This window comes from Papilio machaon, chromosome 11 (genome assembly GCF_912999745.1).
Source record: "Papilio machaon chromosome 11, ilPapMach1.1, whole genome shotgun sequence".
NCBI classification, from domain to species: Eukaryota; Metazoa; Arthropoda; class Insecta; order Lepidoptera; family Papilionidae; genus Papilio; species Papilio machaon.
In genome coordinates, this window is record NC_059996.1 from 4,650,077 (window position 1) to 4,677,725 (window position 27,649).

Sequence of the window (27,649 nt, forward strand, 5' to 3'; positions counted from 1 at the left end):
CGGAATATTGAGTTCGGCACCGTGAGAAGTCAGACGATAACTTCGATTTGTGTCAATGTAATTAAAAGTGTAGCTGCCGATAAAATCCGACGTGCGGCCTGGACCGTTTTGATCGCTATGACTTACAAACGTCCAGTATCACTAGACCTCCCCTTCACGTCTTTGCATTCTCGAAATGAAGCGACGGAATCGGTTCGACTGGATAGCGGGGGTCAATATGTGTTAGCACGCGGCTCATTTCTCGTTAGAAACGAAACATTTTTAATTGAAATCGTATGTTGTGTGCACTGACAGTGATAAGGCCTCAAAATCAATCCGTTGACGTGTTGACACAAACTGTAGACGCTGCGAATTGTGACGTAATTGAACATATAGACGTCAATAAAAAATTGGTGGCTAAACTTCACATCTTGATAGAAAATCTAAAATAGTTACAAGAAAAATTAATTTCAACGAAAATATAATTTGGGGATATAAAATACATTGTAAATATTATTTATTCCTTTGTGATGTGATTGTGCGCATTTACATTGGCAATCATTTAGACGTTAAGTGACCATAAATACAACACTCACGATACTTTAATGGCGATCTCGTAAAGGAATACAATTAGGCAATGGGTACGCATTAACACCTCGACCGCAAGAGTTTTACCCACGCTTCACTACTATAGTCACATGAGATTTACGTAAACACTAAATAACGAACTGTAAATCAATAATATTAGGCAATATCGATTTTTTATTACTACCTTCAATCAAAAAATGACAAAATACAAAGAATATTTTTAAGATATGTAACTACATTAAACCCTGCAGGTAATAGCAGATAAGACATGTAGTTAGCAAGAAAAGCAGAAAATAAAGACCAATGTACACATAATACGATAAAAACAATACGAAGCCTGAAATACGTTATTAGTATTGTCTATTACTTTATTGAAAATCCCCTTTTCTTCTGCTTCTCCTTATAACCTTCTTCTTCTATGCAAAGGTTGACTTTGTCCTAAGTATATGAAATGATTGTTAGATAGCTGGTGGATACTGGATAGAACAGCAAACCGTTACTGTTCCAACTAATAGAAACCATGAAAGTAATGCGACTAGTATATTTAACTTACTATTGTTCTCTTCCAGAAACCCATCCAGAGCATTTATAAATCTGAAAGAAAAAACAAACATGCATAAGTTACTCTAAAACTATATTAACTAATCTTAAAGATACATAAAAATGGGTCATCAGTATCGCATTTCTCATTGGCGGGAATGGTTTAGAATCAATGTTCATTTCGTATCAGTAGTTGATATTGGATTATTGTGAAAATAAGAAATGATAATGCTACAACTACTTAGAGATAATGTATAAACGTTATGTGTAGTATCAAACACTAAAAATTAGCTATTAGCATTGTAATTTTATTGCATTCCGCGCTTTGACAACAGTCTCACAGCCAATACAAGCTATAAAAACATCGGCGGCGATGTAAAATGATACGTCACAGTTATTCTGCCGTAACATTTAATTGAATTTCACAAAAATATAAAAATCCCAAGTTCGCCTGTCACGAATTAAATGAAATATTATCATGTATCGAACGCAGCGTGTCGTCGTGCCTTAATCGATTTTTTTACACCTAGAACCGCATGATCTGTGGGCGTACCGATATTACGAGGCATTTCTGCCGACGGCCGGAGGGGCCGAAATTGGTGAAATATGTTTGTTTTCGTCATAAGTCATTACTACCGCAACTTAAGATTTGTCCGCCGATGGCGCCGACATGGATACCTACGACCAAATCGCTGGCATATTTTCTAAACTCAACAAGGGTGGTCTTAAACGTTTACCCATTTCATTTGTAGCTTCTGTTTAAATTCCAATTTGAATTTTTTTACACGAATAAAATGTGCACTCAGACAAACTAAAACAAATAAAAAAAGAAAACATTACAATGGTTTATTAATTATTTTTAAACTTATGTTTCAGAACTAAAATCGTTGTCAGTATAATATTAAATTTCATTGCTAACATTTTAGATAAAAAAAAACTTAATAAAGAACCGGTATATGGAAACGGCTCGTTTGTCAAATTTAAAATTGTCCGTGAAACAGTAAATTAAACGGATTTTAAAAGAGCTCTAGCAAACATCACCTTCAAACAGTTCATAAGAATTTAAATGTTCACTCCAATAAGATTTACAATGCGAAACTATCCGCGACGTATGGCGCCAGAGAGTCAACTATTTAATTATGCATAAAGTCACGATTCAACTACCTTCAAATACCTATTCCTACACACTCGCCTATGTGTTGGAACAACATTAACATTTTAACAACATCAATATTTTACAACTACTCTTATGGTCAGAGTTTTTGATATCTTATAATTTCATGACATGAAGAAGCTTTTACTCAATTAACTATATTTAGAAATAATGTACAAATATTTTAGAACACCTAGAAAGTTGATAGAGACGCAAAACCTAAAATCAAGATTCTTTAGCCGCTAAATTATATAGTTAGTAATTTTTTGTTAGATAGCTATTTATTAAAAAATGAAAAAAAAAAATGCTGCCTACATAACTGTTACAGAGAAAGTTCAAACTAACATATGTGGGATTAAAAGCTATTTGAATAGAAACTCGTCATCCCTTTATAAGATTAACACCGACAATGTATATATAATTCAATATTGTCATCGAATTAACCTGGCTTAACGCCATACCTTACAATGTCCATATAAAGATCCCATAAGCAACCGAGAGGTAGCGTGACTGTAACCACTTGAATAATCACATTACTGAATATAAAAATGTTTTATCGACAAAATCGACGAAATATTTTATGGCTCCTATTGAAGACCGCGCAAGGAAGTCCGTGGATTAATTAGAGGACTATTCCACAAGAGTTTAAATCTTTTAGATTATTACCACAGATACAATTTATTTTACGTGACAGATTAATTTTGATATTTTATAGTTGACTGGGCGTTTATTGTAATTGCCTTTTTACTGTTAGAATCATAGTAATCAACTAAAATATTGTAGCATTTTAATTTATTTTCCGTTAAATTCCTGCTTAAAATGCAATAATGGCCTAAAAGACTGACATGGTTTTGGTTACGTTTCAAAACATTAAAAAGAATAAAATAACTTATAATCGGGAAGAAAATGTTAGTTCCTGTCGGATTAGTCACTGTTGATTTTTAAATAGTTTTTCCTTGTTCATAAAACAAATAGCTGCATTGTAACTACACAACAATTCAACTGACACTTGAGTGAAGTAAAAAGAAAAAAGATTCAAAGCATTTCCTGGCATACACGGATGTCGTTATTTTTAAATCCTGTCAAATTTTTATATTTTACGGCACGGACGGGCAGATCGAAGCTTCGAGAATAATATGGTTTCTTATTAATTTTAGTGTGGTCATGCGTTTGTATAATAATTTATATCTAGCGTTATCTGACCGTTGGATCGGTCCCTAGTTATAATCCGGGCATTTTTCATGCGGCAACTGCAAGCGCACGGCCGGTGGTACTGGGAAATATATCTCTACGGGAAGCTGCACACTACATGCAATTATTAACCAATCTAACTTAGGGTAGGTCAGAGCCGCTACGATACTAACGTGCCTGCAGTTTTATTTCAAAAATCATGAAACCTTATTCCTACTAATAGATCCGTTTTTATCTGGCAAATATAATTTGAATGGATTATTCGTGTAATGGGGAATCTTTAAAGTGCTCTATTCTTGTATGCAGTGTTGTAATCAAAGCTACAGCTATCGCTCTCTGATATAAAATGCTTAAGTCGTAAGTAGCATTACCAGGCGTCCGGATAAAGCCGGACATAGGTACGCTTTATGATTGCGTGTCCGGCGGAAAAAAATACGGTGTCCGGGTTGTCCGGCTTTTGATATGCTTTTTATTACATTTCGCAAACGAGTGTGGCCGAGCGCAGGCGACAAGAATCGACTAACGGTTGTTCTTTCTACCCAAATGTCCGGCTATTAGGTTTGGCGAACTGGCAACCCTAATCGTAAGACGAAATCTCGCAAAAATTAAAGAGGCGTATAATTTTGTAATTCATAAACTATCAAGTTTACCAGTCTGCTATCATCGCCTGACATGTTAAGTGTGTGATTAAAGCGCAATGCGCAGTAATTGTGTTGGGAGTTAATTGCCAAGTTAATTTTAATTAAATACACACGTCGCGGACGTTTCTCATTAATAATAACCGATGATACGATTTGTTGCGAAAGTTTTAACTACCTTACAGTATTTATTAAATATTAATTGGAAATGTTAAATGAATTCAAATTAATACTAATTAAGATTATTACTACTTTATTTCGTGAGATAAAAAGAAATGGTCGAAGGATTTTAAATATAACAGTAGAGCCACTAGATGATTAGTTGTGTAATAATATATCGTCGATAATCTCATACAATGATAATTGACTTTATTTAAACTTGCATTGCCGTTTACTAATTATTAAAACTTTTTGGTCAAATCCAAACTGGACCTCACAAAAGCTGCGCGGTCGCATCGATCATTGTACCTAGCTGTCGGGTCGCAGCGCGTCGATGTGCTACAAGCGTCGAAAGTGGCCGGGCCTAGATAATAGGCGACACTCTGATACAAAGCAAGATAAGACAGGAGGTTCCCATGTGACCCGTCCCGGCACATGTAGACCGGCCGGGTCAGAGGTGAAGCGACAACAAACATTTCCGGAACATCAAGGAGCTACAAATACTTTCCATTCATAAGAAACTGAGAGTACTATATCAATGTTTTATCTTTTACATGTATTAAATTAAACGGAACGTATCATACAGGCAATTTAAATTACACGATGTTGACTAATCTGAGACCAAATGTTACACTTCAAGTCATCTCTATGTTATTTAGTAGGTATATCTGTACAAATAACTTGATTATATCAATAATAGGGAGTGTGAAATAAATTGTTTTTGGCTGTCATTTTTTGTAAGTTTCTAATTAATTAAAGTATTCAATTTAATTAAAGCTGAAGCAAGTATCAACAATTTCACATGATTCCACGCTCACTATTTGTTTTCCTAAACGAACACTTAACAATAGGTGTGTAGATAAATTATGTGGCGAAGCTCACGACGACGGCTGGTAGCGAACTGCCGTTACTGCCCTAGGCGTCTTTTAACTTGTATGAAGAATCGATCGTTCAGGACATGTGCACGCGATCGTCATGATAAGCACCCTTAGACTTCAGTACAAACAGTATTTGTTTTGTTATTAAATGTTCACATGCTTGATAAGTGTATTCAAATGATCTGACAGTTAGTAAAGAAAAATAATATCAGTTAGTTGCAGTAATAGATTTATATTACCAGTCAGCTGCAATTTGTATACGAGTTTTTCAAAAACATTCAGTTACTGTTAATATTCTCATTTTGTTTATAGACGAAAATAAGCACTTGCATTGAGGGCTAATGCTCTGACGAAATAAATGTAGAGCGATTTCCACTTTTTTCCAAATTTGTTGTAAAAAATATATAATATCTTCAAATTATGTATGGAATTTGAGTAATTTATTTAAAATTCAATCATTAAACTATCCTGCAGTATCATAACAGTGAAAGAATAATTATTTACATCTTTATTACTTATTTTAATGTCCTAAGTCTATTAACTATTAAAGGATCCGAGTAATAAAAGCAATGAAAGACTAAATGTTGCTACTGTCCAACATAGCTCGAGGGTAAAATGTTACCTGCAATATAAATTAGATGACTATAAGTTGAGTGTTCGATTAAGCGCCAGCGAGCTACGCATCTTAATAAATATTGTATTTATATCGATATTGGAAGAAAAGGAAATAATAATAATACATTTCCTTATAATAATTGCTTAATGTTATCGCAACAAAAAGTTGTATAACCAAATAACGAGTGACAATACAGTTCTAAGAATATAATCATTATTTAAAAGATCATTAAATGACTAACGTTGAAAATACTAAACATATGACAAATTTTTCATGTGTAATTTATCATAAAAAAATAATATAAAAAATAACCTTCAAAGCATCAAAGAACAAAAGAGATAAAGTTAACTTCTAAAAAACCTGAACACCAAAAACTTTACTTTATTTTGAAATTACTTTGTATAAAGTCCATTAGCTGCGTTAAAACAATCCACCGAGGCGATGATCCGTGATATCATCAAAGGTGGAATTAGCTCGAGAAGTGTTAATTGCTCCCCTCGCCTCGATAATTGAATGATTCAATGATAAATTTCGTAGTAACCCTCTTCGTTAGTCATATTAATGTTAATAATAATTTAATTTTTATTTGGTAATAAACTTTTCATTGCTGAATGCAAATAAAAATGAATATTTAACAAAAAATCCGGTATATATATTGTGAAAAATTAAACAAAACCTATTTTTATTAAATTTTTAAGTAGTAGCTTAATAATAACGTAAGATTCATAGATCTCATAGCTTAAGGCTAGCTTAGTACAATTTGTTGTAACTCAGTTTTATTGTGATCATCCTGTATACAGATTAGCTGTTTATCACGACATTTGCCGTTACCCACAAAGTTCATGATTCACACACGGAGACCGCATCTCTATTACGTGTCGGCTACATTACAACGGGTGTCCTCATTTTACAATACCATTTTAATCCTATGATTCAGTCAGCACTGAGAGAACCAAACTCAAATTATCATCGCAATTATACACTGTTTTTCCTAGAACAAAACATCCTTTGCGGTTTACTGACATGGACAAATAAGGCGCTTTATAGGTTGCCGCATCGAAAAAGCAATATGCGGTTGCCATCCTTAATAAGGCAAACTTTTAACAAGAACATAATTTTTATTATGAATAAAAATAACTGCTATTATCTTTTTCTTACGAAAACATGACCTATTTACTACGAAATGGCTACATTTATAGTTATAGTATACTATCTACTTATATTTTATGATACAACAAATTAATTGAATTTTTCACATAGGGACACACACGGAAGTTTATTACGGCACTATAAAGCCACAGAAACCGCAACGATGCAAACTCGTCAGCGGATAAACACGATATACGTGTTAATTAATGAACGCCATTAAAAGTTGGCGCCGATGACACACACGCCATGGAGCTAAAGTACCGAATACTTGAAATTTAATTGGAACATGTTTTTGTGTGAGTTATTTACGTGATTAATGCAAATGACACCATCAACATTACACGAATACGCGGACACCAGATAGATATCGCACGATCTTGTGCGCTCATATCTTAATGTTATCTAAATTGATTATTATGTCGAATTAATTTTTTCACCATTCAAAAATTATAGTCAGTGAAACGGTTATTTTATTTTTTTTATAGATAAAAGCGTTTCAAGGAAAATGATATGCAATAACCTGCCTTTTCTACTAGCATTGTTTCTTCTGCATATCAATGACATGCTGCAATTCAGCAACATTCATTGTTATGCAGACGATAGCACGTGTGACGCAATGTACACGGCCCGTGCCAATGTTTCTCGGGCTACTGCCGATGAGAACCGGACCAAACTTGTGTCTGAACTGGAGACCCTACTGGGTGAAGTTTCGGATTGGGGTCGACGAAATCTCGTTGAATTCAATCCCAAAAAGACACAAGTATGCGCCATTACCGCTAAAAAACAACCCTTTGTCGTAGATCTTCGTTTTGAGGGCACTCCTCTGGTTGCCTCAGCCAGTATCGGTATTCTCGGCGTTGACATATCGAGTGACGTTCAGTTTCGCGGTCACTTGGAAGACAAGGCCAAGCTGGCCTCCAAAAAGCTGGGTGTGCTCAGTAGGGCGAAGCAGTATTTCCAGCCGGGCCACCGCCTACAACTGTACAAGGCGCAAGTTCGGCCCCACATGGAATACTGCTCGCACCTCTGGGCGGGAGCGCCCCAATACCAGCTTCTTCCATTTGACCGCATACAACGGAGAGCGACTCGAATCGTCAACGACCGAGCTCTTACCGATCGGCTTGATACTCTGGCCTTGCGGAGGGACGTCAGTTCCCTCTGCATTTTTTATCGTTTATACCACGGGGAGTGTTCCGAAGAACTGTTTTGAACGATTCCTGCCGCCGAGTTTCGTCATCGGACGACCCGACAGACCGCCAGGTACCATCCATACCATCTGGATGGCTGGCATTCCACAACAGTGCGGTTCTCGCGAAATTTCTTGCCGCGCACGGCCGCGTTGTGGAATGGTCTGTCCTCGGCGGTGTTTCCGAACCACTACGACTTAGGGTCCTTCAAGAAGCGAGCGTATCACCATCTCAAAGGCCGGCAACGCATTTGCGATTCCTCTGGTATTGCAGATGTCCATGGGCGTCGATGAACACCTTGGTGTTCCCGCTGCTCGTTTGCCCCCTTCTCTTATAAAAAAAAAAAAAAGCATATAGAATCTTATATATAAAATTCTCGTGTCACGGGGTTCGAACTTGAACTCCTCCGGAACGGCTTGACCGATTCTCATGAAATTTTGTGAGCATATTCAGTAGGTCTGAGAATCGGCCAACATCTATTTTTCATAACCCCCACCCCCATTTAGTTTTTTTTTTAACTGCGCGCGGACGGAGTCGCGGGCGACAGCTAGTATATATATATTTTTAATAAAATTTGTAAACTTTATTTCGGTCAGGAGATTATTTCGGTCAAACTTAAACATAGAAAATGTTGCATAATAGTTTTCTAAGATTATGTTACACAAATTCGTTTTTTTTTAGATTTTATTAGTAACTTTATTTTATAAGTAGGTATATACATGTATCCTACGTTACTGCATAATCTTCAAAAGCCAATGGAGGAATTGTTTTTTGAATATTTTTATTATTTATGTTATACGCACATAAATGGGGGGCCAATTCCTTAATTGTACGGTCGTGAGAACATATGAAAGTAAACATGAACGTAAGCTTAGTAAACATAAACAAAATCTTACTAAATACAAGTAATCAAACAAAAGCCCACACGATAAATTATCATCGACATGATAGGCAAAGGGGGACATGACTTCTCATCGATTAACTCGTAATTTAAAAATATGTCTCACTACACCAAACTGGCATTACACGAGGCCGGAATAATGATTAGGCGATCAAAAACAAGTGCATGCTCTAATCAAATCATGTCTATGATCCACGCTTTCATAACCCGAATTTAATTAAGTTCTAGTGTTCGGTCGAGGCGTTTCGTAACCTCTTTAGGTTGGTGACACACTGGACTGTAACAATTTTAATTTCATCAAAGATCAAGTAGCATTTTAAAATTTTTGAAATAACAATTTTTTGATGTGGTAACAACGATAAAACACTGAAGTCACTTCAATGGATATTTAAATTTTACAATTCAAGGACCAACATCAAAGTGAAGTTTTCTTGATTACAATAATTTTAGAAAAACTACCCCTATTATTTTTGTAAATTCTAAGCTTAAAAGTTATTTTAATTAAAATTAAGATAACGTTATAAGACAGTCTTAAATACGTTAAAGGCAATGAAAACCATTTATAAATTGATTCTTTGTGATAAAAAAGAGGTATCACAATGAATCATGACCATATTTTAAGATCAGCGTATTACGAAAAGCAAATACGAGACCCAATAATACCGAACATTTGGCAACGAAAATTACTCAATGATAAAATAAATGGCAACCGCATCATAACTGTTAATATAACATTTGAACTAAATACAGTAGAAACAGTTAAAACGAACGTAGACGACTGCGCACAATAGAACAGATTTGTACAATGTCTCAATTACGAGTCTGTGTGGTCCGATTGATTATATGGCAGCCGTGTAATGGTAGGAAACTGTAATATTGTCGATATTAAATATCAGTTATTACTACGATTGAAACGCCGTAACAACTTGTAATAGGCATGTTACCATTCAACGTTATTACTAAAGCAGACAGCCCATGGGTTATTTCAATGTTAGTTACTAGCATATAAAAGTCATTTGAATAATAAATACGAAGAACAATTCCAGAGTAAAACATTGCATTGTTAATAAAAATTCTTTTAAGAAACTTTATTATTTACACATTACAATAACCGTGGGTTTACACTTACGACACACTTTTAACAAAAACAATATCTTGTTCTACCGATTAATATATTTTCATTGATTATAATATTTATATTTGTCCTTAATCACCATAAACACTATAATCATTGTAAAGTAATCATCGGGCAGCTCGTTTGATTTACTATAAATAAAACAGTAAACGCCATTTACAGATGTTAAGCTTACTAAAGGTCTTCGTAATGATGCAATAACTTATATTTTATGCTAGGCATAAACCATCAAAGTCAAAGAGATCACAGACCTTGCGTCACTTTATCCAACCTCGTCTCCAGAACCTTCAAGAAAATTATTGTTCATTATAAATTCATTATATCTTCGCAATTACATGTAAATACTTTGATAACTGACCGGGAGTAAAGTAATTGAATAATAAATAATTATAAAAAAAATTCCAAAATAAAGATAAATATATAAATTCTGTTTAGTAACTTGTTAAATTTAAACATTGACAAAGAAGGAGTTAAACATATGTAAATATCAGAAAATGTATTCTTACTGTAATCGTCGAAACACGAAAGAATGTTAACCCTCTTTCTAAAGACACAAATGAAATTCGTGTAACGTTTACTGATGTGAAGGGAACATCACATATCATAAAGATTATTTGCAAAATATAATACCTGCATAACATGAATACCTACGAACAGCGATGTTGTTATTCAGATAAATGCATGAGTACAGTAATAAAAATAATGAAACTTTAATCCCAATTTATCGAAATGAATAAGGCGGACAATCTACAGGACAAGCTCTCAACGAACATAAAGTTCGCTTAACTGTACAATCATGTTTAACGTACCGTCATCCAAGAGGTGAAATTGTTACAACCTGCCACAAAGTTGTCATTACATTAAAATGGCACCACTGAATATCTTCCAGACAACCTTAGCGCCATGCACTTTGGTAAGGAAACATTACTAAAGATGGTGCTTTCCCAAAATTTCGAAACGTTAGTCAAGTTTATGAGTCTGTTAAGTTTTGATGCCTACGCACATATAAAGTTTTAAAATAAGGAATAACTTTCAAAAACCATAAAAGAGAGATTAATAGAACACAATAATTATCACAGGTTTAAGACGGCTTAAATATCACTTTCATGGCTAGGCTTTGATTACGCTATCTGCCGAATCATGCATGATATTATGTTAATATGATAGGAATATTTAACAGGCAATAAAAAGAAGTGTTACCCACACTAGTACACATAATTATATTTTAATTTTGACGGCGCTTCAGGATACGATCGATAAAATTAAAATAGTGCTACATTTGACGCTATTTACTTGTAGCAATCAGGCCCTCCAATTTAGTTGTCACAACATAACTCGGTTTTTCCACTTACTCCAGCGAACCGACTAAAAATGGAAATGACTTAATACAATGTCAAATTGTCTTGTAACAACTACGTATCAATCATGTGCTAATAGAAACCCAAACAAAAAATAATGACGAAAAAAGCTCAAAAGCGGATTTGACGTGTGCAGATGACATGGAATCTAATGTATCAATATTGAATCTATCGATATCTTTAGACGCTTCTTGATCATTGTAAATTTATCGATGATTCTATAATGTAATTATTACTGTACTGTAGATGACTTTGTTTAAAATAGACGTGACAAATAACGAGTACCTTTTAAATGGTGTAGAAGAAACAAAAACAAGCTTGAAAGGTGCAAAAGATTTGCATTTAAATTTAAGTAAAACAAAATAAACGGATGAGCAATTTGAAGATCTTTTTGCAAGCGTTACAGGAATAAAATTTCGAGCACTTGAAGCTAAGGCGAACAATGGAAGTGCACTCGGCGGTGGTCAGGATTTATAGTGGGGCCGATATGTAGGTACACGCGCCGGTTTGTAATGACGACATGATTGTGGACAGTCGACATGGTGAAACAAGTAAAAATACACTCGTGATAAATGGAGGAGGGCCGAGGCACGCGAGCGTCGTTACGGCGCGACTGATCATCTTCAGTAAAAGGTCACGGGGCTCCTACCACCGTCTCGAATCTCTTCTCGACATAATGGCCGCATACCGCGAATCGCTTTCACTCTTTTTATCGCTCCTTGAATTATGTCTTATCCTTTTATTAAATAGTTATAAGTTTAATAAAACTAAATAGCTATAAACATTAAAAACCTGATTTATTGAAACAAAATTAAAAATAATGATATATCAAGATATACTTAATAAATGTGTAAATTTTATACTTCTCTACAAACAAATGTTTGTGTTATATGAAAAAGGAATGCCTAAATAGTGTGCCTCCTTATGAAATATTCAAAGCAAAAAAATATCAAATTTTTGCAATGATATCCTAAAATATTGAAAACTAATTGCTTTAAGAATAGAAAAATAAAACAAACTTGAGACTAAAAGCGATGACAATCGTTTAATACTTAATCTTCGTCTAAAATTATATCAGGAATCGTCAATGGTGGATCGTGGTAGCGTTACGGGTGGCACATTAGTCCGTCCTTAACTGACAAACAGATGCGAGGTGCTCGGTCGCGATAACACCAGCAACTATCTGAGAAATGCCGATGATAATTTATGGTGAAGTCAGCCGACGACGTGGCGCAGCGTCTAACAAAAGACCAGACAAATGACCGAGATAATCACATAGTTAAAGCTCTTAGACCCCGCAGATGTTATAATGTGTTCATTATTTACTTACAGCTAGCTATAGGCCTTTGAAACTGCTATTTGTGCCATTAATCCTAAGGAATCTTAAGAAATCTCATGTCCAAAAAAATCACATGTAAAAATTCGCAAAAAAAAATATTTTCAAAAATGACGACCTTTACTTGAACTGACAAGCTAATATCCGATTTGAGAGTCGATCAAAAAAATAATATCTACCGTGAGTAAATTTTTAATTTGTCCAAATTAAATGATTCAAACATAACGGCGATATAAGGGTGGCCAAGAAATAACGTTTTGCGCGGTTCTAGCACAACCTCTCGTTTCTTTCACACCGATATTCGACACCGCGACACAAATTACAATTTAGTTACTTATATGTATTTAAAATCTATCTTAGTATATCGTTAAAAAAATTCAAATAAACAATAAATTGTTAGACACTGTGAAAGTCCATGAAAAAGTTATAATTCACTTTCTAAGAGATTACCTACTCTCTAAAGTGCATGTAGACACGTAAGTAAAAGTTGGTATTGATTTCAGAACTTCATTGTATACATCTGTGGTCTAAATAAATAGATTTACGAGTTAATAAAATATTTGTTTTTCTATTAACACGGACATCTGTTACTCGTAAGGCGAGACGCATTGGTGCGAGCGACAAATGCCTTTCAAATTCCGAAAGCGCACGCGTGGGCGCTTCGGTTAGGCTCCGCGCACATTGGTCGCGTCGCGTCGCATCGACTCGGTCCCGGGGAGCTCCACAGTGCGCTACAACACGCGCCCGCCCACGCCTCTAAAGATTTATAACATTACCCATATTCGGCCTACGAATGGCGCCAATTCGACGGTTCAAATTAAAAACACGCCGCAAGTGCAAAAAGATAACACGGCCCGTATTGATCGATAGCCCGGCGGCGTTTGATTTACGCGCTGCTCCTATACGCGCGCGTTCGCGTATTTAAAACGAACGAAATCAATCACCGGACATTTCATTCAACGAGATTGACATGAATCTAGAATATCAAATAAACTTTATATTGCTTTTATAGTTAAATCTTTGGGCGCAAATGTAAAAAATGCAAAGAAATTATGAAAATAAACTCACTCGGTCACTTTTTCTTCGGGCGGAATTGTACGACCCGGAATAAATATCTTCTTATGCAAAACACCCACAGCTTGGAAATTCTGTAACAAATAAATAAATAATTATAAAAATAAACCTGTAACATGTAAATAACTTCTCAAAAACATCCCTATTGAAGTCAGTGATAAGTTGGATCTAAGTATAGTGCACCTTGTGTGGGTAATATCCAAACGAAATCATTACAAGGATGTGAGAAATAAATTACATCAACTAACAATAGAATCAAGAAATGACCGTCAGAACAAATCACATTTATCATTTTAAAAAAAATCACGTAACCCTTCTATTAGCCGCCACGAGTCACCAATTTAATTGAGTGGAGTGTGTATCAATTCGTGAAACGCGCGTGTAATTCAAGTTGACAGCGCCAATCAGCGGCGAGCGGTGAGTGGCGACGACACGCGCTACGAGCCGCGGCCAGGCGCCGACACCGGCTAGGCGCGGCGCCCGCTGACATACGATCCATAAAACTAACTAAAAGATACGACACTTATCAATTCACATCTACATCACTTATCATTTGGATACTATTAACGCGAATACTACGATACTGAAGATTGATGCATCTATGTACATTCACCGAGTGAACTGATACGTGGTAGTTAATAACTTAAATCGGTAAATATTGTTCATTTGAAGCCAATTCATTCAAACGCTTATAAAAATTAGCTAAATTTTTTGTGGAATTTGGATTCCTGGCGCTTAATTAATGAACATAAAAAATATCACTACAAGCTAGAGTATTTGAAAACATAAGTTTTACGATCGGATTATGCTAGGATATGAATGCGAGGTAATCATACATATTCCAGAACAAAGCATCGTAGCGGAAAATGTGACTTTCAATCGTAAACCTGAACGTTATTTTATAGGTTCCCAGTATTCTAACACATTTGACCGACGTTCTGCTCGCGACGTCCTGCCAACTAAATGTCGTTATGCTGACCCTACGAATACGTTGTCTTACTCTGTGGCATACACATTATTATAAAGTTAGTGCTCGCATCCTATCTGTAAACCGTAACTGCATCAGATACCCTTTTTATTTTTTTAATAGTAGATCTAGCATATATAATAGGATTTCCAAACTATACAAATTTATTAATTAAAATATGTCAATAAATCGATTATTTGATACACACGCATTTTTGAAGGGTCCTTAAAAACCACACATTCAGAGTACTCGCAGTGGAACTGACAATTCAGACACTGAGGCAATCATGAGCAGAACCCGTTAAATCATAAGAAAAATTCCATGAGCCTCGTATAAGAATGCTATTGTTTATATGATAAGTGGATCATAAGCCAAAGCTTTATTTCTTTAAACTTAACTTACCTTCGGATTATAATAGCGAGTGGTGTTTGTAAGGTCTAAAACTGCTCCTATATTTGGTATTCTTAATAAAAGCTGCGCAATATCCCATCTAAAAAGAAATTTAACAATTTATTGTATTAACTAATTTAAACGTACGAACCGCCGATTTTTCGGCAGAGTTTCTCAACTGAACCTCAATATTTTTTCTTATATTTTTTTATCGTCCCTTATATTTTTTCTGAACTTCAATATTTTTTTGGTTGTTGCAATTTTCTAAAAATGTACCAACCATAAAAGTAACCAAGATAGCTTATAACAAGTCTTTCGTTAATTCGTCCTTGTTTGGCATTAGATCATTTGTGTGCAAATGCTGACTTATAAAGACACTAAAAAGGCTAAAACATCACTACTAAACCAATTATAATGATTTGGTTTGATTTATTGTTAGTAAGTAACAATAGAATACAGAGCAATAAGTTAACTATGAATATAAATTACTCACATATTATTCTCTTCGACATGTTTTACTTGCGTAGCCTGAAACAAAAGAGAAATTCATTAGAAATAATCTGTCTATAGAAGATCAAGGTTATGGAGGCATCGGAACCTGCTTCCAGCCAGAAACAATGTGTCTTTGAAAACGCCGCACGTAGGCGACAGTGCAGTGATAAGGACGCTGATCAATCATCGACCGGCCTACCTCACCGGGGTCGATGAACTTTGCCCGGCCAGCCACCTGACGGGATCAAGTTTTGGACGGGATCTCCAAAACGTAAGCATTTCAAATTATAAAGTAAAAATGCACAAGAAGTCAAATTACGTAACTAAACAAAGTAAACGTGACTCCTTCCCAAGAAACATTTTCGAACGTTGTTTAACTTTCAAAAGGGCGAGATCCACTAGAATTTCAAATAACTGTAATTTTCCAAAATCGACAAACATAAATCTTAAAAACTCATCTCGGTTGCACCCCAGGGCAAATTTTTTTTTTACGGAAAAAATTCAATTTCATTTAAAATCGGCTTCAAATAAAATGTCAGGCACCCCTAATAATGGGTTTGTAGAGAAGATATTATTTATTGACGGTGTTGACATGATGTAGAAGCATGCAGAAAAAACTACGCAAGCGCCAGGAGGTGTGTCTAAAAGGGGTAAATTTTCAATAACGAATTCGCCGGTGGCCTTTATAAATTAAAAAGAGACCGATTAAAATAAATTCATGAATATTATACAGCCAGAAACGCGCATATAAATATTATGCACGGCTTCTTATTCATGCGTTTGATTAACATTTCTTGCGATCGATTAATATTTAACGGTGACTTGAAAAGTTTTGAAATCAACATCGATGTCTTTCAGAAATAACGAATTATATGGCAACTTAAATGAATAGCTTAATTAGAACTTAATTAAAAATTTTCCTACAAACCTGTTTTAATGGATTAATTTACAACGATATCTTATGTTAGAAAAATATAAGTAAACAGAAACGAAATTACACAATACGTTTAAAATTAGAACCAAAAAAAGACCCACAGTTATAGGCTGCCATTTAAAAAACAGGTATTAAAAATTAAATGTTTCGTAAATTAAATACCCGTTCAGATTGTCGAGTTAAAACAGATCGTCTTGCACCGTAAACGTTACTAATAGGCGGAATAAAAGCCAGCATTCGTAAGGCAGGTAAAATTAAATACAACACGAGTAGAGCAATAAAATCGATATGATGATCTGTGAACATAAATCGATTCCATTACGATATTAATGACAATCGTAACTCTTAATCATATAGCTGAATCTGCAACCTCTCAGGCGCCTCCATATATCACACTGAAGGTAATACAGTCAGCAAAAAAAATGTGTAATTTTAATAAATAAAGAGATTTTTATTAAAAGATGACAGACTAAAAAATAGTCACATTTTGATTATTTTTGATAAAATTAAAATAAATACTTATTCTGCTAAGAAAAATATTAAATTCAATGCTAAATTAATAACGACATTGTTTTAATTTAAAAATACATTGTTTTAAACAAATGTTTTGAGGTTATATTGTTCAGGTAATTAGAGTGTTGTGTAACGTAAGATTCACTTTTATTAAGGAAATTATTAATATTGCTGACGATACTCACTCGCCGAGTCTATTCGTTATGTGCCGCGCCACAAGGTGAGATAAATAATTAATGACTGGAATTATTTGTATGTACATTGCTTATTGAAGTCTCCTCACAACTAGGACTATATCTAATTGTTTGTGATTATTACTAGATGAAACAATTAACTGTCGATTAACATAACATGTTAGTTAATTTTAAAGTTTTAGTCAGAATTTGAATAAGCTGACATTAAAAAATGATAAATTAAAAGGTTTTCTTTGTTAAATATCTTATTAAGCTAGATATTTTTTGTATCTATTGTTTAAAAAATCATAATGCTTAAGCTTAAGTGATTAAATGAGCACATAAATAAAATAGAGTCTAGACCTATCAAATGTCATTTAAATTTAGTATTCACGTCACAGTCATATTTATGAACATGGCTCAATGGTTCATGGTCAGACAACTAATTCAACATGATAACGAAGCCACGCCGGCTTGTGAATAAAATAATCATCGGTGCATCTCAATAAATTGCTGATTACCCGCTGACAAAAACGCAACACGCGACAACGCATTACTTACACGTGTCGGGGGAGTGCAATAAAAGTGAATGTGCCATTTTTACGACACACCACATGAAGATTTGCAAACGCCGTGGGGATGACACCCACCTGCAGAGATAATTATGACTGCTCGACGATATATTAATTAGGAGTTGACGAAATACTGCACCAAGAAACGAATACAACAAAAGTCATATATGGTTTGGAGCTGTTTCCCAGGCTTTGCGTGTTTACGTGTGAAAATAATGGAGTAAGATTTTAAAGATAATTGAAAGGACACCAGGACGGTATCTTTATTTGAATAATTAAAAAAAATTTATATCATACCTGCTTTTGGGGGCATACATTTTAATTGTATTTTAAGGAAACTTGAAAAGTGTTTATTAATAAAAACTTCAAACACCGAGGCATTCTATAAGTGATTTATGGGGTAACTGTTGCATTACACCTAAATTGACACATTGTAGTTCAAAAGCTTACAGCATTCCGACGTCTATTACCACTGCTAAAAGGCTCAATTTGTTTGAAAGTAAAACAAAAGTTTGATATATTCAGCATTACATTGCGTCGTCATCTTGTTTTACGACAATCATCTGATCCGTTACGTCGTTTATTCCAATGGTAATGATAGCATAATTGACACAGGACAACTATTGTTCCTATTGTCTTCTGTTGATATTAAAGTTTTGTCGCGTCGAAACCGAATGACATCGCTTATTGTTTAAAGGGTCGTCTCTCACTCCTGTCTTGTGACGTTGTAGATTTAGAAAAGGTGGAGTTGTCTTATCAGCATTTGAAAGTGTTTCGAGCTTTTCATTTGCTCGTTTTATTACATTACCCGTGCGAACAACGTAGATATGTGTTAATGTCAAATCGTAAAGTGATTTAGTGTGTATTTGCCTTTTTCTATTTAAATGGTCGGCTTCTACACACTTTTTGATACTAATTGATTCGACATACAGATATCACTAACGTCTTCTAGTAACTTGTTTACTTGTTACCAGTTTTCAACTTGATTTCTTTATTTACTTTCATCAATGACTAATAAAGAATAAAGAAATTGTAAAAGACCTTTTACAGTGCACTTACTTCTTATCATCGCAATTTGTATTTCTATTTTCTACAGACTTAATCTTCTCCTTTAGAGAAAATTCAATTGCACCGCTCTTTGGATAAAGTTTGTACTACGTCTATGATTGACATTAATAAAGAAGTTTAACTCCAACAAGAATAGTGAGTTTATAATGAAAATAACGAATTACTTCAGAACAGATCAACATTAATAACGAATGTATAGTAAATACCACAATGACCGTGGATAATCCCCCTGTCCCGACTCGCCGTTACAAATAAGACATTAAACTTAACACACCGAGTGTCAAGAGAGCAATCATTAAAACGTAATCCTTGGTGTCAAAATAATTGATATGTGGCCAGTGTATCGTGTATGCGGGCTTTGGAAACACAAAGGCCTGCCTCGTTTCACTGATCCAGAATCTATTGTTGATTCGGAACTCATACGGGTCGATATAAAAATTAGGACGTAATATCTTTATCGTTTCGAACATAAATTTACTTCGGAAAAAAGATAATATAATCACTTATGAACCAAACGATGCTGTGTACGTTGCATCAAAACTTTTTTTTTATCTTAATATTATTTTATGGAATGAGGAACGAGCAAGTGACCAAAGTGATAATAAGTCACTTATGCTGTCTACCAACATCCAAAGTAATATGAAGAGAAACCAAAATTTTATACTAATTATCGAGACGAGTCGTACTATTCAAATTTAAAAGTTTTACGTTAAAGCTTCTGCTTTTAAACTACTCTGTGGTAATACTTGACCGCAACAAATATCTGAAGAAAAATTCACATTTCAAGAAGTATTAAACAAGTACATTTACAGTAGGCAATAGAATTTTTATGACGTCAGTAACGTGCAGTTATCCGATCACATCTAGGCGTTAAATACGAACAATACAAGAACAAACAAACCACATCGCAAACCAACGAATCGAACACCTTTTTATCACATAAAGGCAATAATAACACGAGGAGATAGCGTGATAACTATCAAAGATCCGCGCAAAGTGCTATATAAAAATACTAAAGGAATGGGACGGTTAAAATCAAATTGCCGCCTTCGTTTCGAGCGATTAATCGGATGAAAAGGCGATGGATCGAATGTCGAGAGCATTTATTTATCCTAATTGCGACCACCGCGCTCAACTTCGACTCAAAACGATCTGGGAGGCGTGATGGCTGGACACGATACCCTTGAGGTCAACCATAACTTTACCCTGTCTACGGACATTACGGAATAGAACTACCGTGGTCAAGAGATGTGTAGTTAACAGATACTTTTATTCGCTCTAAACGTACGATTGTACAACGTGATAAAAAATTAAGCTACTCCTATTTAAAGTGTAAAAGGTGTGCTTAAACGTTTATTTATTATAACTATTAAACTTAGAATTTAAACATGCCTTTAAGGTTTTTAAAAGTTTTTGTACGTAAATTATAAAAATATATACTAAATTCTCAACTTATATTTTTTCTTTTTTTTAATAGAAGAAGGGAGCAAACGAGTAACGGACCGCCTAAAGTTATTTGATCCGACGCCATGGACAACCGCAACGCAGAGGAATCGCAGAGGCGTTGCCGACCTTTAAGGAAGGTATATTTCGAAATACCGCCGAGGACAGGGTATGTATCATTCAAAATTCAGAACTTAGTCCGCGTAACGAAATAAAAAAATGTCTTGAAACCGAGACTTTAAATATAATCAAATCAATTTTATGTCATAACTGTTGCTAATGGTCACCCTAACCAATATCGCTTTTCGGGTGTTGCAAAATTAAGAGTGGATGGATTGTTTTCTTTTTATCGTCCGAGCACGCGCTTAAATCTTGCGAGGAAGATTGTATTTTATGACAATTAAAGGACAGAGGCACCCGAACAGATAACGACCTACCACAAATAAAACGCGCCAACGTGTCAATTTAAATCAAACTTGTTTGTATAAATATACCACACAGAATTATTTATACCAAATATATCAAATTATTATTGATATATATATATATATATATATATATACATATATATATATATATTTTAGAATCTCATATTATCTAAATCTAATAAAGGATTAAAATACGTTGATCATTTTAAATTAGTGGTTGTAGCTCGGATTAAATTAACATTTTGCCTTGTTTCTCTCGTGCCATATGACGTATATTTCCATTCTTGACTGTGCTGTAACATAGAAATAAAACATTGCAACAAAAAACTGCCTGCAGAAATTCGTGTAACAAGTCTATTTTTAGTTAAAACGCCTCGAAAACGCCGGAAGAGTTACAACACCTTGCCACATCCCGAGACGAGCTCGCAACAGACAATTTGATGCACTACGCAAATATGCTCGGCAAAGAGGTGTGCCTTCTCGGAATAATTACACTCCGCACCGTGTTGAAGCGACGGAGCAATTAAAAAAAATACGAACAATCTGCAAAGCTGACAACTGGACTGAACCGACCTTCGATTTTCTTCCGAATCTTTGTTAAGTTATTAAAATTATAACACCTGAATTAATGTAACAGATTTCAAGCTTATTATTAACATATATTAGGATAAAGTAAATTAAATATAATTGAACTTCTTAAAAGCTACCGTGATAAATAGCTTTATTATGCGAAAGATTAAAAAACGTGTTGTTTAATAGACTTGAAATTGAATCCTTTGAGATATTGATAAATGTAGGTTCATATTACTTTTCGCGTGTAACTTTGGAGTAAGTCACCGCGAGACGCCATACATAATAAAGGATCCTTAAATTCCTCACATGACACGCAACCGCCTCGAAACTCCGGTATTGCATGAAGACCATTAAAAGTATTTAAACACAAGGAATGTTTTCACCGCCGACAGATCCGCGTGCTTAATAACCGCCAAATATTGCATATGACGAGTGACCGACATGCAAACGAAACGACGTCGACAACGCCCTCCCTTCAACGCACTTTCAGTAAAAAAATTAAATTATTCCAATTACTTATAATACATTATACATTTGGAAACCAACAACAATTTTACATATAGCTTTTATTTAAACTATTAAAATTTTACAAACTGTGATATTATATCTATTAATGACACAAAATCACTAGATTCCATCCAATCAGTAAAGCTTGATTATTTAACAGCAGGAATTTACCACACTATTTCATTTGTGTATTTTTATAACTCATGGAAAAAGATTGTCAAATTGATTCACATATAGTTTTACGAGTAGAGCTTTATCAACATATTTTCAATTTTCAAAGAAAGGAAATTAAAAAAACATATTATAACTGTTACCAGAGATATAGTTTAATATTGTGATTTGGTATCAAAATAAGACAGTTAAGAAAGCTGATTACACGGTGCTCCCACGATCCCGGCCCGCCGCGCCGCCTCGCCGGCTTGTGTAGTACGAAACTTGGCGCGTACGTGTCAAAAGATGTAATTATGAAGAAACGCAATCAGCGGCCGCCGGCCGACGCCTGAGCGACGTTGATTGAGCGATAAATTTATTGAAGATTAATCACCCTATCGCGACAATCGGTAGCCCAAGTCGCTCTTAATTTGAGGGCGGCTCGCGAACCGATACACATTATGACTTTATCTAATTATATCTGCACTAGACTCGCTTTCACTAAACTATACCTAGAACCTCTACGTAATAACTTTATAATTTCTATCTTTAATAATTGTGAAAACTGGTTTATAATGTTATGCTGCAAATCTAAAAGCGCTTAGAGCATTCAAATATTTTCCATTAAAAATGCAGTAATTAAACAAAGTTAGTTGAAGTAGATATGTTTGTAACTGTATAATTTTTATAACATTTAGTGTGCATTTCGTCTTGGTAAGACATCGGTAGTTATTTCCTTTCCATTGACAATTACTTCCAAGAATTAAATTTGATAACTTCATTGGTTACATAAAAAGTAGATAAGCACTTGCACATTTATGAGTGATCAAAATGTGCCACCATTCGAGAGTACATGAATTTTCCAAAAACCTGTTTCTGTTTATAATGTATTTAGACAAAATTGACCCGAATGAAATGAAATATTGATAAATGCGTCAATATGCTTACATCAAATTCAATAAACGACCTCGGCGCCGCCAAGTCGCCGTAATTCGGGTCATATTTTTGATTCAGGATCTCTGTCGTGACTGACTCTCATGTTATGACGCTGCGTATTAAATATGATCATCTGTTAACTTATTGCAGCGGCCAGGCAGGAACAGTAACGTGAGATATATCAGCGACAGCATGAACAAATAAGTCGCGAAATCCAGATGGTCGCGTTGTAATCATGAAGAACAAAACGATGTTAAGCTTAAGACACGGCAGGTACTATCAAAAATCGATTTAATTGATGAACGCAGCAATAAAAGACAATTCTCCTGCAGTCGTATTTGTACGATAAGGAAAACTTCCACCGTGTCATACATGATTTACTAAAGAAGATAATTTTATAGCCTTTTACTTTAGTCTTTTTAAAAAGTAACAACACCCAACCCAACCTTTAGTGAAAGGAATAAAGGATAGCGAGATAAAATGTGACACTTCACAAACACGTCAAAGAGGTCCGCCTCGAAAGCCTTTGCATAAATTGAACGTGAGACTCACATTGTTACTTCGTGTCAAAAATATCAAAGAAGGTGATTTAAAGACATGACTTGATAGTTGTACAAGCGGCGACAACCGGCAGATTCATCTCGGCTCGACCTTTGTAACGTATAGTTTTAACTTACGACGCTCAAACAATGTAGGCGTAGTGATGGCGCCTGAAAGCACGATATAAATAAATCCTCTCTCGCTTCGAGAAAGAATTATCTACGATAGCGAGACAAAGCGAGAACGTCAAACTGGATGTTAAGAACGTACAAACAGAATTCAAATCACATTTTAGTAGAGGTAAATGCTAGCTCGAGGCTGTTTCATACTAAAAAGCCTGACTAATTAGGCGCACTAGGCAACAAAAGCTGTGATATACTCAACTAGTGATCATCTTTTAACTTGATGTAATGGAACTTGGTTCCTACTTATATGTTAATAAGGTCGTTTGAGGTGTATTTGTTGTGTAGTGCGTGTGTTCTGTGGGGCTCGCGATGTCCGGACATGATAGGCCGCCCACGCGGAGGCGCCGCGCCGCGAAATTCGTGAGAAGACCTCGACGGCGCCGAGCGGTAATGTAATCACCGATAGTACCTATGTATTGCGTTTAAAGAGATACTGCCATCGCTTTTAATATCGTTTTATAAGAAACAAAACACATTATTATTTTGAAAATTATGTTTTTAATATTTACTGCTAAACTCCTAAAAAGGATGAATCAAAATAACTGATTTAAAAAACGTGTCCACTACACATGCAAAGAAAAGAAATCTTAAATTTGACAGCTACGGCTTTAAAAATACCTAAATGATCGAAACACAAACTCATTTTTAAATAATCGTTAGATTACTATAATGTTATCAATTAGGCCCTTAATACTCAAATCAACGTAAATCATCAAAGTTGCGTCGCGTCGCGAGAATAGTGTTTCGCGCAAACCTTACAAACAATGTTTAATCGCCGACTCGAATCGTCAATTCGGTCAGTAGAGGAAAGGCATAGCGTCTACATGTCAACTGTCAAAATTGCAGCGACTTGTCTCCCGACGAAACGTCGGCGACGCGCGCTGTATACGAAGTTTTACTATATTGTATTGCGTAAGTCGCCTAGCGACTAAAATATGCGGTTTTCGAAGATTTACGTCGCCTCGTATAAGAAGATTCGGAGTCTCCAGGATTTACTCCAACCGTGTTATACAAATACATACACTACCTAAATAAACAATAACATGTAAAACATAGTGTGTACAATGATAAACTAACAAACTATTATTGGCAAATATATAAAAGGAAATTCATTAGCAAGTTATCAACTAGTGGTATTCCTCGAGCGGCGTGCGTGAAGGCGAGAGTCAGGAAAGTCGGTGTCAAAGCAGCGCCGGGGGGCGGGGCGACACACCTCTCTATTACAGCGCAGCGTCGTGATGCTGCCTCACATATACAAGAAGCTAATTATACTGTTCGAATTTGAGGAGAGATACACGCCTCTTGCGAAGTATACAAAGTCGCACAATTCTTTTTTATCTCACAATATTTGCAAGAGTTTTAAACATAAGCCAGATCTTAAAGAAAAACGATAATCATGAATTAATAATAATAATAAAACTTTTATTGCAAACACATGGTCCATACAAAATCAAATTAGAAATTAAATAAAATTACAACACATGTAGACGTGTCCACATGGCTAATACGGAACAGTCCAAACCCGCTCTATCAACAATGAGTTGCAGGTAGCTGTTGGCGCTGCCCCGCACCCGCTGCATCCTGATGCAGCGGGTTCCTGAATGCTGCTCTATTTCTGCAAACATCCCAGACGCGCTACCGAAGCGCGGCAATAAGCAAATAGGGTAAAATGTACACTCGAAGCAGTCGCCATCACAACATGTGAAGTAGAAATGCCGGCCGATAGCGCAGCCTTACCGCGGCATATTTGAATACGCAACCGATTAGTCTGACTTCTATCAATGTTTCAACAGCAATTATCGGACTTTCGTTCGGAAAATATTAGCCAGGGAACAGTCATAATAAAGAAATTAAGATTGTGACCAGATAAAATGTGAATTATCGCCGATAAATTCAGCGATCAACGAGCAACGTACGCGTGTAAATTGAATTAAAAGATAAGAGCCGAGGCGAAGGCTTTCGCAGGGAAAATTAATATGGCCGTTTGACCCGGAGCATATTCAGAGCGACGACCCCTCAGATACAGGCTCATAAAGATAACATTACAACGTAAACTAATGTGTTAAACGCAAGTAAAACATTTAAACTTCAATATGCTAATACGACACGAATATTTCCAATAGAAGCTTTCACGTATAATGTTAAAGAATATTAACATAAGTCAGGTATGCAACGGCAATACATTATTAGCCTTATTTTTGTGGTAAGCGACAACGAATCGCGGCATCGGCGTATGATTTACGGCGCGCCCGTCGACAACACTACATGCCCGCTTCCCGTCTAAATGTACATTCTTGTTTAGCCATAAAAGAAGTATTTAATAAATGAATTCCTCATTTACGTATGCGTTAATTAATTAATTATGTGTCGACGATGTCCGATCAACACGAGACTCGAAAATTAGCTGACAAAATGATTATGAATATGCATATTAAAATTATTTAGTCGTAACGAAAATCGTACGGCGCAAGCTTTATGGCTATGTTGGACAAGTGTAGTGTATAAATTACGAAGATAATAAAAAATAGCGATAGAAAATAATTATATTACGTGCGCAAAAGTGCTACAAAAAATATGATCATATATGACAACAGCGAGACATCCGCATACGTAATTACGTAAATCCTTTATCATTAGAACTTGTACCTTACAGGTGACATCATTGACCGAACCGTATAATATTCTACTCATGCGGATTTGTGAAAAAAACAACAAAAAATTTAAACACAAATTACAATAACAACCGTAGATAATCAGGCATCACTAAATATATTTTGCTATATTCCAAAACATATGAAATTCTATAGGTTATTAAATAAAAAATAGAATTATTATATTAATTAATATAGTAAAATGTTAAATAAACATTACATAAATGTATTAAAAACCGGATACAATTTATTCTACTAAATAAAACATAACATGCGTAGTTATCGAAAAAAGTATATTTTTGCTCTTTTAGAAGATTTATATCTTAATTTTTACTATCTGCAAATTTACTATGTTTAAATTTAAATGATAAAGCAACTAGTAAATTTATTAAACATTTGAGATCATGAAAGTTAAATTCTCCTAAATATATTCACTGCAGCAAACATAACAGAACTAGAAGTTTATAATATCATAAATCAAAAGCGTATACCTATTTCACATCTTAATTTGCATCGCCTGAGGCCAACCGGGGACACTAACGACTCACAAACCAAAACAACCAAATTGAACTATCAATTTTTGTGTCCCCAAAAGCCAAGGGCCATTAAAAATTCATATCAAAAGCTATTAAGGTTTTTTTTTTATATTTCAATCTCAAAAATCTATTAACTTTAGCTATTTTGCATTTAATGTTTATTTCACAAGAGTTTTTATCAGAACTCCTTAGAAGTCGAAATATTTTAATATTTGCAATCATCTTAAAACAATGGCAACGTCCAAATAGCGTGTACTTGCTAATTGGTTCGAATTTTACTAAATATTCTTCTTCCTTTTTCTTTGACGACCTTTGACCTTTTGAGACGGAGAAAATCGCAAAACGCGAGCTCTAAAAAATTAAAACTACAACTTTTACTATGGAGAAATTAAAAAAGGTTAAATACCTTTTTTCTAAATGAAATAATGCACATTAATAAAATAAATTAAATATAAATCGAGGAAACTTTAGTGACTTCACAAACTTACAATCTTAAATTACCCAAAGTAATCGATGACTTGTTTATTGAAGTCGGAATGCAATTAAATAATAACACTGCGACCAGCACTTAATCAAGCTGAGATATCTTATTTAGTAGCGACTAATGAGCGCTGTAGATCACATTCGGTAATGCTGATACAGCCAGATAAATCAAACGCTTTCGATCCAAAACTTATGCGCATCGATTAGGGTATTCATGTTGACATAA

General features: G+C 34.9%; 1 protein-coding gene across 1 annotated transcript in view; it reads right to left on the reverse strand.

Annotated features, from left to right (window-relative positions):
• LOC106719665 (RNA/RNP complex-1-interacting phosphatase) overlaps positions 1-27,649 on the reverse strand; it is a 46,614-nt gene that overhangs the window by 5,242 nt on the left and 13,723 nt on the right. The window contains exons 3-6 of the mRNA XM_014514057.2: positions 15,733-15,767; positions 15,252-15,339; positions 13,877-13,956; positions 1,121-1,161 (exon numbers count right to left, since the gene is read on the reverse strand). Coding sequence (XP_014369543.2) covers positions 1,121-1,161; positions 13,877-13,956; positions 15,252-15,339; positions 15,733-15,767 — 244 coding nt within the window. The remainder of the gene's footprint in view (positions 1-1,120; positions 1,162-13,876; positions 13,957-15,251; positions 15,340-15,732; positions 15,768-27,649) is intronic.